At 33.0% G+C, this 14,191-nt stretch overlaps 1 protein-coding gene across 3 annotated transcripts in view; it reads left to right on the plus strand.

Moving 5' to 3' along the window:
* slc6a5 (solute carrier family 6 member 5) overlaps positions 1 to 13,870 on the plus strand; it is a gene marked incomplete at its 3' end in the record, with an annotated part of 32,805 nt that extends 18,935 nt beyond the window's left edge. Inside the window, exons 9-17 of one of the 3 annotated variants that reach the window (XM_083558157.1) lie at positions 1,343 to 1,446; positions 3,171 to 3,295; positions 5,217 to 5,329; positions 5,432 to 5,563; positions 5,980 to 6,079; positions 7,550 to 7,650; positions 8,738 to 8,905; positions 9,422 to 9,482; positions 13,606 to 13,870. In XM_083558157.1, the coding sequence (XP_083414283.1) occupies positions 1,343 to 1,446; positions 3,171 to 3,295; positions 5,217 to 5,329; positions 5,432 to 5,563; positions 5,980 to 6,079; positions 7,550 to 7,650; positions 8,738 to 8,905; positions 9,422 to 9,482; positions 13,606 to 13,655 (954 nt within the window). Of the gene's footprint in view, positions 1 to 1,342; positions 1,447 to 3,170; positions 3,296 to 5,216; positions 5,330 to 5,431; positions 5,564 to 5,979; positions 6,080 to 7,549; positions 7,651 to 8,737; positions 8,906 to 9,421; positions 10,634 to 10,939; positions 10,975 to 13,605 lie in introns of those variants that run through there. The other 2 variants (XM_083558158.1, XM_083558156.1) reach the window with 2 other exon arrangements.
* Between the last annotated feature and the right edge of the window lie 321 nt (positions 13,871 to 14,191).

Here is a 14,191-nt window from a genome sequence, read left to right on the forward strand (position 1 = left end):
TTCAGCGTTTGTAGGATATAGTATGGCATATTATGCCCAGTGAGATATTTATACATGGTCAGGTCAATAGGTATTAATAGATATTAAATCAAGCAATATTTTGAAGATGTGAACTTTTAAGTTTAATTCATGGGGTTTGACTGGGGTAGAGAAGGGTACCATATCATCTGTAAAAGATAGTGGAGGCAGTATTACGGCATGGGAATGAATGGCTGTCAGTGGAACCTGCTCACTGATGTTTAACTGACTGTTCATGATGCTGATAGAGGTAGCAATGTGACTAATGAGGTGTATAGTTTCTTCTGAGTTTTCAGACAAATGCTGCAAATATGATACTGACACTTCACAGTACAGATGGATAATTCCCCCAAAAGTACAATGGAGGCAGCCTTAGAGATTCATATAGAAATAAATTGCATTAATAATGCATTAATAAACTCAATAATTACATTCATCAAATTATTTATGTTCAAGCTTGGAATAATTATCATTTTGCAGCTGCATACAGGAAGATTGACACAGTCTCATATACTTCAAATTTTTCTTAACAATAACTGCAGCTGAAGTCACAGAAACATCTATCTGCTTGGAGATGGCCTTATATCCTTTACCTTAAACATGCTTGTCTATTCTTTACCTACTCAGACAACTCTCTCTTTTGCTTACTCTAGTCCATATTTAGTTTAGTGCATACAATGATACCTTTCTACTAGTAAAATAGGTTGAATGACTGATTACAAGATTAAAGACTTGATTCTAATACAATTTATTTGAAACATCACTATAATCCTAATAGTATATGTTGTTTTTTTTTCTGGGCCAGTGGCTAATTTGTCCTATTTTAATTTGCTTTATAATTTAAAATATTCTGGTTGTTAAAAAATAACAAATGTCAAGTCTTATTTTTACTAAATATAGATATAAATATAATATATATATTTATTTAGTCAGTGTCAGATTCTTACATTGAAATTGGTATATCATTTTTAAAAAGAATGGTTTGAGAAACATAAAGATTTGATTTGGCCTCCAGATATAGATTTTATTGAACAAATGATTAATTTGCAACTTTTCAACCTACAGGACTTAAAGTATATGCTGCCATTGTATTGCTACACCTTCAGTGTCTCCTTCATAGTCTATGCATAGACAGCAATGTGAATATTAAAATCTAATTTTAGATATTTGTTTAATGTTATGGCTCATATATATATATATATATATATATATATATATATATATATATATATATATATATATATATATATATATATATATATATATATATATATATACACACACACACATACATATACATAACTCTTTCTCGTTGCTCTCTCAGGTTTGGAAGGATGCTGCCACTCAGATTTTCTTCTCCCTCTCTGCAGCATGGGGAGGGTTAATCACTCTTTCTTCATACAATAAATTTCATAACAATTGTTATAGGTAAGTTTTATTGCTTTGTTTCATTTGAAACATTGGAGTAATTATGGTCATGGAGTATGAAGCTATGAATATTGAGTAAATTAAAACAGAAGTAATTTTGCATAGTTGATTCAACTAACCAATTAATTAAAAATCATGTATCAAGTATCAGGGAGTAAATATTAACGTGTTACATTAGGCTGAAAGACTTTGCTAGAAAATCTTTTTATGAATAAAAATGTCCAGGACCTACTTTTATAGAAAGAGGCCAGTGAAATTTCATAGCCAGTTCTTTATACCATGTTAGCAAACAAACTAGCATATCATTTAATTTCCATTCACTGTTTCATACCAAAAAACTTTATAATTAAAAAAAATATATAGATTCTAGTGTGGCTCTTTTTTTCAAACTAAAAGTGACTGGATTGTAGCCACTGACTTGAAGAATAGAATAATAGAATCCACCATTGCTGTGACTAATGTCTCTGACTATCAGAGATGACAATGTCATGTGCATGCATTTTTCTAACACCTATGTTGCTAGTAAGAGACTAAGCAGTAGGGGAGAATGCTGTGCTTGTATAGCAAATATACAAAAAAAAATACTTGCTACACAGCAAAGGGAACATGAATGCAACTATTGCTTATCTGTTGTCTTGTGGCTATTTAGTCCAAATAACACTGGATAGCCATAACATGCAGAATAGAACTAATGCACTGTACAGTCAGCATGAAACCACCATTTCTTACCTACAACCTACACTGGCTTCTGATCACCTAAATTGCTGATTGTATCACTATGACACTGCCATCAGCAGATGTAGGGGTAGCTCAGTGGCCTTGTTACCTTGCCACTCTTGGGCACTTGAGCAAAGCCCTTAACCCTCTGTGCTCCAGGGGTGCTATATCATGGCTGACACTGTGTTCTGACCACAGGTTTCAAACAAGCTGGGATATGCGAAGAAAATAATTTCACTGTGTTGTAATGTATATGTAACAAATAAAGGCTATTCTTCTTTAAATGTTTTCCATTTAATATTTAAACTGCTGCTTCACTGAAATCAGGACCCTGCTGAAGGTCACAAGCATTCTATTCTACATGGCTTCTATTCTAAGGATCAGTAGTAACTGGGCCATGTCTGATGCCTGCTTGTTCATCAATCATAGAAAAAAATACATTAATGTTTAGGTCAGATTTGACTCCACAATCAAGGTTTAAATCTGCAAGCCAATGTTTCATAGTCAGCATTGTCGTCATGTGCAGTCAGCGCGTGACAATTTAAAATGCAGAGATTGCATCTCTAAAATAATTAGTGCCAAGGCAGTCGTTCACCATTTTCATTCTGGGAACTTTCACATGCATGGTCACTTAGAGCCATAGCATTGTCTAGTGGAAACCAGTTAACTTGGTGGACAACCAATAAAACCATGTGTAAAAACCTTTGCTAGCATGGTAGAAGAATATAACCATATGCATGAGTTTTTTGATGATCAAAGTTGATAAATGAATTACAAAGGGAGGGGGAAACAGCTCAGTGAGGAGAAGTTAACAGTCATGCGGTTTGTTCTGTACCTCATTGGCACACATTCCTCTAAATGTTTAAAGTTTTGCTTATACTGTATTGTGTAGTTTATCTGTCTTAAGATGGCTAACTTTTTTTTAATTATTTCACATACTTGGCTTTGGAATTGCTTTGTAAATGTACATTATATCTTATAAATCTTAATTGTTTTCCTCCCAACAGGGACACTATAATAGTGACATGTACCAACAGCGCTACCAGTATTTTTGCTGGTTTCGTGATTTTTTCTGTCATTGGGTTCATGGCTCATGAACTAAAGGTGCCGATTGAGAGAGTGGCAGATGAAGGTAAGTCAATAAAGGGCTAGATTATATGTATATAACTAACAAATAATGTTAATCTCAGATTACATCTTAAATATTTATCCTTTCTAATGTAAAATCAAGTTGATGTATTAAATATAACTCAAGAGGAGCTACAGATTAATACTTTCTTTTTACAGCATTTATTGGCTTTGTGTTCATTATAAAAATTTATCATAGATTTGTGGGCAAATTTGAAACAATTACTAATGTCTCTATAGGGCTTGGTAACTCTGGACAAAACATTAGGCCTGGTTGTGGTGGGGATGACTCTACAACTTAATCACTGGGTATACACAGTCTGTCAAAGAGAAATTAGAGTCAGGCAGACTCTTTACACTTTTCTGTTTTAACATCAGGTGATCCCTCAGGACTCGTTGCAAGACTTGCAAAAAATGATTAACATGTTAATGGAGTGACTTATTCGAGGATGTGAACAAACAAGTAGCTGAAAATATTTGTGTTTGAGTCATTGATTATGGTGTGACACACTAGATGGATATTCTTCAGGCATTACAGGGTACTTATAGTTACCATCTAAAGTATTGAAGGCAGTTTTCTACTAATATCCATCCTTAATGCAAACCTGTAAATTCAACATCAGGCATTACTGACGTTGAATTTGTGTATATAGTAGCTCCGTGCAAGAGCTGAAAAGAAATGGACATGGGTGGCAGATGATACTGTTTCTTAATAGTTATCCTGTTAAGACCTTGTAATCTATCCATCTATGCAGTACCTTTTTTCCTACATAAAAAAGAACATGTGCCTACCAGGAATATGGAGGGGGAGAATGTTTCCGAAGAGTCTATGCTGTATTCCTGCATAAATTTTGGCTTGGACCATGGAGGCTGGAGAATGTGAGGTCCAGGACAACAGGACAACTGTGAAAAAGAATAAGATGGAAATGCAGCTTCCCATGGTGTTTATTATTGAACAGGCATACAGCAAGAAAGGTTTTTTTTTTATTACCTGGATGTTACTTTGTAAATGCAGGGTTTTTCAAGCACAAGGTACACCTTAACCACTGCCCATCATGCTAGGTTAGACGCAACTAGAGACAGAGTACATGGAAAAAAAAACCTTCCAAAATCAACAAAAGAGCAAACAAGGATAAAACAAACAATTCAACTGTAAAATGTCTGAAAGTCCAAAAGGTTTAATGTCAATAAAATTTATTTATTTATTTATTTTTTTTTTTTAAATGTGACAATAACAAAATATAAAAAAAAAAAAGGCATAAAAAAAACATATGAAAAAGTCTTAATACTTATCACATGCGCATTAAAGCACAGTGGAAGTCTTTCTACATATATAACAGTGATGTAAGGAAGCTGGGGTCAGAGCTCTGGGTCAGTCATTATACTGCACCCCTGGAGCACTGTGGGCCTTGCATAAGGACCCTAAGAGTGGCAGCTTGGCAAAATCAGGGCTTGAACCCCCCCAACCATCAGTAATCCCAAGCCTTAACCACTGAGCTACCAACGCTATAAGATCCTGCAAGCCAAAAAAGGTATTAAACAAAGTAAAGCTTATAAATAGAAAGATAAATTAGGAGCAAGTAAAAGCATTAAATAATTCTAATAGTTTTAATCATATCATAATAATTTCAGTGTAACAAATGTCACATTAGTGTCATTTGTGAATTAATGCACAAATTTTTATTGTTTGATGCTTATAGCAAAACATCTTATAGCAAAATATATTTCTCTCTCTCTCTCTCTCTCTCTCTCTCTCTCTCTCTCTCTCTCTCTCTCTCTCTCTCTCTCTCTCTCTCTCTCTCTCTATACCTCTCTCTCTCTCTCTCTCTCTCTCTCTCTCTCTCTCTCTCTCTCTCTCTCTCTCTCTCTCTCTCACACACACTCTCTCTCTCTCGCTCTCTCTCTTTCTATGTATGTGTGTGCAGGTCCTGGTATTGCATTTGTAGTTTATCCAGAAGCCCTCACCAGACTGCCAATCTCTCCATTTTGGGCCATCATTTTCTTCCTCATGCTCCTTACACTTGGACTGGATACCATGGTAACTAACTATGTAGTGTGTGTGTGTGAGATGGACAGGAAAAAAGAGACAAAGAGCGGTGCATGGTGATTATGTTAACACACACTTTTATCCCTTCTACAGTTTGCAACCATCGAGACTATCGTGACATCTGTAACTGATGAGTTTCCGAAATACCTGCGAAAACACAAGCCTATATTCACCCTTGTGTGCTGTGTGGCCTTCTATATTCTCGGCTTCCCAATGATAAATGAGGTTTGAAACATGACTTTTGATCTCAAACACATTACAGTTAGTGTGGTATAGAAGAGAATACACAGTAATGCATATATTTTCACACCAAAGCTTGACTTAAAAAGAACTTTTACTTATAATGTTAAAATAGCAGTTGATGATCTAAAGAATTGATTTGTTGCACTTGGTACCATGTACCTTGCCTCAAATAAATTACCCCTAGGTGCAAATGTGTGTGCATGGTGCTGTGATAAATTGGCATTTTATTCTTGAAGTAATCTTACCTTAACCTTAGTATTTCTGGTATTCAAGGGCCACTGCAAACCTGCATTGAAATTAAAGTGGTTAGTAACAGTAAGAAATCACAGTTGCCATATTTTTCTTCAATGTAGTAATTTTTTTTGTATTGCGTGTTTGTGTGTGTTTTACTTCTACAGAGTGGCATGTACATGCTTCAGCTGGTTGATACCTATGCAGCCTCCTATTCTCTCGTCATTATAGCCATCTTTGAGCTAATTGGAGTTTCGTACATTTACGGTAACTTCATGAACATCACTACTTCTGTGACTTTTCTGAACTAATGCCTCAAAATGTGAATGAATGAATAAATGAAAGAATTGGGATTTAACTTTCCACTGTTTAAAAAAATTATTTTAATATTTATAAAATGACCCTTTTACTTCTTTTTTAATTTCTTTCTTCATTTTCATAGTTAATTCATACCAAATTGTATTTACATTTTGACCACAAATTGCATAAAAAAAACATAAATGACTGTGAAGTGATTGTAAACTAAAGTAAACGAGCTAATAGTAGATATGTTATTTTATAGTTTTTTTTGTTAGATCAATATTTCAAATCATAAAGTTGAAGTAGACACTACAGTATACAATATACAGTGGTCCCCTGGAACTCCCAGGGGTTACGTTCTAATCCAAGTTTGCACCCCCGCAGTCCCTATGGTACCTTAGTGAATTCATCTCTACATTTAAAAAATTTGTTAGTGAAAACATAGTTTAAAATGCAACTTGTTGTTAGTTAGGTTCCAAATGAAAAATTTCTTGTCCTTTCTTATTATTCTTCACTAGCTGCTTTATTCTAGACATTTGCCATTTCTGAAAGCTTTATCCTTCTTGTTAATTTCTTAAATATTGTTTCTGAAATACAAGTTATCGATCATTTTAACTAATCTTACTATAATATTTTTGAACCTATTACATAATTTTACTCTGATTTAGTATTTTCACTGAGACGTGAGCAAACATTACCTACTTTGGCCACTAGATGTTGCTTTTATTGTTTTTGGTTTAAAAGACAAAATATGACTTGAAATTTAAATAGGCAATTTTATGTATCTTTCAACATGAGGCTTTATCAGCTTACTAAGTTCAGCTTAAGTTTCTCTGATGAGCCTAAAATCTAAAACATGAAAAATTAATATTAAATAACATATAAACAGATTGTAGAATTAGGCATTATTAGAGCACTTCCACTATGATGCTTGATCTTATTTCTTATTAAAGCGTGTATGCATTCTCTTTTAAAATCCTTTGTGTTTATGCTGCAGTAAAGTGTCCACATCTCAAATGTTACACTTAATTCCTCTTTTACCTACTTGCAGCTGGAATCTGGAAGAGGCATGAGGTTCACTACAGCTCCATTACCATCAATATTGTTTATATTGAACATCACCATAAATATAGATAAAATGCATATCTCAAAATATGGAACATAGATTGGAGATTAAAATATATGTTTGTGTGAGGAAATTAAATTAGCATTCTGGTATTATGACACAGGATGATAAATACAGCCTCTGATTTACTAAAGTTAACATTTTTCAAAAGTGTTCTAATGTATTTTCTTTGGTTTTTTTTGCATCAATAAACCAATATTTCCCTCTCTCTCTCTCTCTCTCTCTCTCTCTCTCTCTCTCTCTCTCTCTCTCTCTCTCTCTCTCTCTCTCTCTCTCTCTCTCGCTCTCTCGCTCTCTCTTGCTCTCTGCAGGCTTGCAACGGTTCTGTGAGGACATAGAAATGATGATTGGTTTCCAGCCGAACAGGTTCTGGAGGATTTGTTGGGCTTTTGTAACACCTACTATTTTGACAGTAGGTTTGAATTAACACAAACCATGCAATACAGTAATATTATAAAAAAAAAATTAATAATGATTTATTTGTTTGCTTTTAGTCAATATAAAAAAATTGACACCATGCAAACGATGATGTGATACTGTATGCTATGGTAGTATGCAACACTATTTTTTTGAATATGCACTACCTACTTTTTTATTTACTAAAAGATATTCTGCAGAACTATTAAACAACAAATATACTAGTGTAATAAATAAACATATGGTCATATGATAATAACTAGCTAGTAAAATACAGTGTAATAAATAAAAAACACAATGGGAGGTGCATTTTTTGTATTCTAATCTGTCCGAAAGCTTGAAACAGAGGTGGTGAATCCCCCATTCAGAATCAGAAATTAGAATCAGAATAAGAAAGAGTTTAATTGGCAAGTATATTTGCACATTTTCTAAAGTAAAAAGGAAATAAAAACGCTAAACAAATAAAAAAGAATAAAAATCAAGTCAAGTCAAGTTTATTTCTATAGAGCTTTTCACAACAGACATTGTCTCAAAGCAGCTTTACAGAATTTTTTTACAGAAAGTTAAGGTGAGTAGTGTGTGTTTATCCCTGACGAGCAGCCATGGTGACTGTGGCAAGGAAAAACTCCCTTAGATGTTATAAGGAACCTCAAAGGAAACATTGAGAGGAACCAGACTCAAAAGGGGAACCCATCCTCATTTGGGTCTATTGCACATTTTTTTTATAAATAAAATAAATAGTATTATTGCACAAAAAATTACAGCTATAGATTTGTAAAAGTGGTATTGCACGTATGTTTTATTTTATTGCACAATGGGGAGACCATTTCAGTGTTCATAAGGTAGATTGCCTCGGGAAATAAACTGGCTTGGCTGTCTTCAACAATGATTTATAAATCTTGCCTGGCTAAAATCAGTTTTCCAGAATTCAAGAAAAATCCAGAAAATAATTTTTCTGAACATCCAAAACTGCATATTTTCAATGTGGATTCAATGTGGTATAAAGATAGGCATATTTGATAAAAAAAATTATGTTGTTTACTTAATTATGTTGTTTATTTGTATCTTATTTTGTGTTGTAGTTTATTTTGGGACTGAGTTTGTACCAGTGGAAAGTGATGACCTATGAAGACTATACCTACCCCACTTGGTCTATGGTGCTTGGCTGGCTCATGGTCATCTGTTCTGTTATCTGGATCCCCATTATGTTTGTTATCAAGATGCATCTTGCTCCAGGAACCATGATCGAGGTAATAATAATCTTATTCATAATAATATGAATACAGGAGGAAGTTAAACATTATACTGTTTATTGAAGTTGAATGTTAAGACAACATGCAAGTAACGCAACAGTAGCAGCACATTTTGTATGCTTAAGAAAAGTTGGGCGAGTAAATTTGACAAATTTTTTTTTTGATCTCTGCTGTGCACACTAAAAGTTTTTTTTTACATGTACAAAAACAGGAAGTCTGTTCCACAATACAGTGAAATACATGTAGATGTAATCAAACATCAAAGGATATTTAGAGTCCAACTTATGTTATATAAACTTTTTTTAATAAATATTTAATAGTGATCTTATATACATCAGATGAAATAGCTTTTACTAGTTCACTAGTTGTATCCTTATATTATTTAACTTTATGTAACTAAATTCTGTCTTTTCCCCCCCTTCTGTTTCTCTCTCTCTCTCTCTCTCTCTCTCTCTCTCTCTCTCTCTCTCTCTCTCTCTCTCTCTCTCTCTCTCTCTCTCTCCCCCCCTTCAGCGATTAAAGCTTGTATGCTCTCCTCAACCTGATTGGGGTCCTTTCTTGATGAAGCATCGTGGTGAGCGCTATAAAAACATGATTGACCCACTTGGAACAAATTCATTGGGGCTCAAACTTCCTCCTAAAGACTTCCAGCTCTCTGGCCCTTGACCTCTAATCGATATCCATTGCCCTCTGTCCTTTTGACTTTATTTGTCTACCCTCAATTTCTATTAATTCCTTAATACCCACTAACCGACAGACTTGGCTCAAACTCACAGCCACTTGCCGTTGCTTCTTCAACTACAATTTTCTAGCTTTAAGTTGCTTTCACCCTTTCATACACAATCATTTACTGAAAATCCACAGATAACATAAAGAATATGAAAATCTATTTATATTTGCAGGCTAAACCCTGTTCTTTACATTCTCTTTAAATCTGTAACTTTGTGCCTCTGACCTCTTCTGAATATAACAATAATAGTTTTTAATTTGTGCAGTAACTTCTGTTTGTTTCTGTACAATTCAGAATAGATACAAAGCTAGGACAGCATTATGCTAGCAGCTAAATACTATATTCTTGCATTACAAGAAGCACAAAGCTAGTTGTTGATTTATTTTAATTATATATTTTCTCACAACAGTATGAAAATGTATCTCTCAATTAAAAAAAACAAACAGAAAATTGCAGCCATAATAGTTAGAACACTACTCAGTGGCCAGGTAGCATTTATGTGTGAAAACATATATATATTTAACGCTACATGTTTGTGATCTTTACTTGGACTTGCTGTGTCTTTTATGCAAGAAGGACAATATTTATAATATAAATCCATATACATGTATAAAATCTACACCGACAGTGTGGCATGTGTGCTATCCTGTGTATTGCTAGCTGTGCAGCTGATAAATATAATATTTATATATTTTAGAAAGTTATAGTTATAGTTAAGCTGTATGTTAAATGTCATCACCTTTCATTAGTGTCAGTAGATTACAAATGTAGTTATTAGTCTCTGAGTAAAATCTTCGGAGATATTGCTCCTACTTGTTTTTGAAGTCTTGCCATGAAACAGGGTCTCAGGTATAATTGTCATTTGCCTTATTTTTTTCTGAAGAAGTGGATAATTTATCCTTTTTATTTGCAAAAACTTATTGAATTACTTTTGGATTTTCAAATGCTTCTAAAGAAAAGTGACCCTATATATCTCTACAATCAAATTTCTATTGAGAAAAGTAAATTTGGTTTGTTCACACCTATATTTTTCTGCTTAAGATGTATCATCTCGCTCTCTCTCTCTTTCTCTTTCTCTCTCTCTCTCTCTCTCTCTCTCTCTCTCTCTCTCTCTTTATATATATATATATATATATATATATATATATATATATATATATATATATATATATATATATATATATATATATATATATTAGATTATGTAGGTAACTTTTATTTCATGTCAAGTTTACATTCTGTGAACAATTCCTACATCAAACCCATGTCCTTGTGAGAAAACTGATGTGTTATTGTGATAGACAACAACACCATATCGTCTGAAGTCAACAGTTAAAGTCACACCAAAACATTTGAAGCCATGAGGAAAATGACCTTCTACTACAACTCAGAGGTTTATTATACCATATCAGATGTATGTGTGATAGATGTATGTGTGATAGAGTATGTGTGATTGTGACCAATCAAAGTAGTTCATTTTAAAGCAATCAAATATTATTGGCTTAAAATCACACAGACTATAGGTGCTTTGAATGAGTTGCTCACCATGCTACAAAAAGCTGATTTATGAGATTTATGAGTGTGTCCGGATTCGCTGCATGCTGTCTCACACCGTGAAATGTTCGACTTGCAATCATGTCATTAGTAGATGTCATGAGAAAAAATATATATAAATATAATCTATGTATATGAATTGCTTTCCGTATATAGTACCACAAAAATTGTATGTGTGAGTGTGTGTTTGCGTGTGTATAAAAGTGCATTCCTTAGTAAATGTGTTTCTAAATATTCATCTAGTGTTAGCAGCCTGGGATAGATGGCAGATAATGAAAAATATCTGACAGTCAGCATAGCCTATATAGTAAAAAAAAAAAAAAATCTTTCTTTAAACATCTGCTTTTCCGTCAGGAAAAAAAATGCAAGCTTGTTAGATAACCCCCAAAAAATAAACAAATGAGTCAATGGCCTCGTTATATATTTATCGCTACATCGCTAAAATACTGCATTCTACTAATTCTACAAAATCAGATATAGTTTTTTAGACCATGTTGCTGTTTTGCCATTTGCACACATTAAAAAAAAAGGCAATATTACAATTAGCTTTACCGAAGAATGCTACTGAACACTAAATCTAATTCTACTTGTAGACACTAAACAGTCATTATATTTATTCTTTTTATTGTATAATGAACAAAAGACCAACAATAATGATCATTTTGGCCCCTTAAATTACAATGCTATTCTATAATCCTTTTATAGACCTTCTATAGTTCTACAGTATCTTATAATAATAAAAATAATATTTTTTTGAGAATTTAAACTATAAAAATCAAAAAGATATATAACAACATTTAAACAATATTGCATATCTCCATGATTTTTAATATAGCAATATGATGGATATGGATACATTTGTAACCTGCCATATGTTAACAGTATGACTAGAAAATAAGCACTAAATACTATAAAACTAAGAAATATTTAAATGCTTGGAGAAACACCAACCTTTCTGCTAAATGTACTGAAAATGAAAAGTATCTGTGATGGCACTGAGTGTTTAATAGGAAAACTATATTGTGCAATAATGGCACCTTTAAACATCTGTTTTACTGCATAATGCAAAGCTTAGATTTGTTAGATATTACTTTTTGGTAGGTGACTAGAGAGTTCATTTATATTTTTGAGGCTGACCATGTCCTCAAGTAAATAGTACAGAAAGTCTTTGTGTAACTGTAATATGATGAAGAACTCTGAAAATGTGAGCCTGGGTTCTGGAGAGTTCCTTCTTTGAGCTAGCTAGTCACCCTCTCCTCTCCTCTGACTCCCCATCCTCCTACTCCTAACACACATACACACAACCAAAATGAAAGCAACAAAGAAAGTAGAGTTTCAGATGTACTATTTCTCTCAAACTTAAGTTATTTTATAAATTTTCAATATTATAGTCAAACACAACAGAAACACAACAGTATTTATGCAGTGCAGAAATCAGAGTAAATATAACTGCTTCATAGTCATTATCTTTATATATACACACAGTGTCCCAAATGCTAATATATAATCTGAACATAATTTCTGACTGTAGGGAATTTACTGTAGCTTGCCAACATTAGCAGTCTAATAATAGGCTAGAGTTACTACTTTGTATTCATAAACTCTATAAATAAAAAGAAAAGGAATTAGAAATGTTTTGACATAAAGCAAAAGCATAAAAAGCTTAGAATTGAGACTATAACTCGTGATAGTTTCATTAAGCAGTGATGTAATATTCAGCATAACTTTTTTTTATCTTTAGGCCTAATGTCGATCCATTCTCTGAAGCCCAGCTGAAAAATAAAAACAAGTACACTAAATAAATAGCTAGCTGACTATCTTGCATGCACTGTTTGTGTTTATCTGTGTTATTTCAGTGTTTTTTTTTGTCCTTTTCTTTATCTCCTCTTCTCTTTCCCATTCTTCTTCCTTCTCTGTCTTTTGCATGTATTCCTCACATCAGGGCAAACTGGCTTTAAATTTTGAATATTTTTTTTCCTTCTTAAAAAAACAAAAAAGTAATAAATAAAAGCCTATGGTCCAACAAGGGCCAGTAGGTAACCAAAGAAGGAATTTTGTTAAAAATGTATTTAAAAAGATAATATCTACATATAAACTATATAAATATCCTATGTATATATAAAGAAGACAATATTAAGCTATGTGTTTAGGAGACAGAGATACTGCCACTCATTTCCATGTAGTGCTCACTGATGTATGTTCAGGTCAATCAGCCTTATAGGTAGTTAAAAAACATATATTGTATATTTCAAAAATATCAATACCAAGTAGCTTCTAGTCAGTCATATATCTCCATATAGATCTCTAACGTAATGTCTGTTGTGTCTTTTGGCACTTTATTGTGGACCTATCATTGCATAGGTAAAATCTCTAATTACTTATGTAATATATATTTCTGTGTGTTTTATTATAGAGAGGGAAATCTGCCTATGGATACAGATATGTACCTCCAACATGTCATAATATTGATTTAAAAAATATAAATATATATGTACAAATGAAAAAAGATATATATCTATAGGTTTAAAAATCCTGTGCCATAAAATATCATGTATGTGAAAATTTATTTTAAATGTCATTGAGGCCCTACCTCAGAATTTTTGTATTTATGTAGAAAAATGCGACTATAGTATCTTTGCCAATAATGTAATAAAAACCAGAGTAATCAGAAATGTATAAGCTACAAACTGAAAAATAAATGTCAATGTTTTCAACTTAAAAAGCATTCTGACTTTTATTTATCCAAACTGACATAAATATACACTATATGGCAAAATGATTGCTGACACCTGACTATCACACCTATATGGGGTTCTTTCCAAAAAGCTCTGTCACATAGGTAGATGCACATATATTTGAATGCTGTGACTTTACAATTTGCCTACATCAATAACTGGCAACAAATTAGGACTTACAGAAGTCAATTAAATGTGGAGAATTAGCTGTGTTCCATTCTGCAAGCATTTCAACTAGACACAACACTTGAAATTATATGCTAA

This window comes from Silurus aristotelis (genome assembly GCF_946808225.1).
Source record: "Silurus aristotelis genome assembly, chromosome: 13".
Taxonomy (NCBI): domain Eukaryota; kingdom Metazoa; phylum Chordata; class Actinopteri; order Siluriformes; family Siluridae; genus Silurus; species Silurus aristotelis.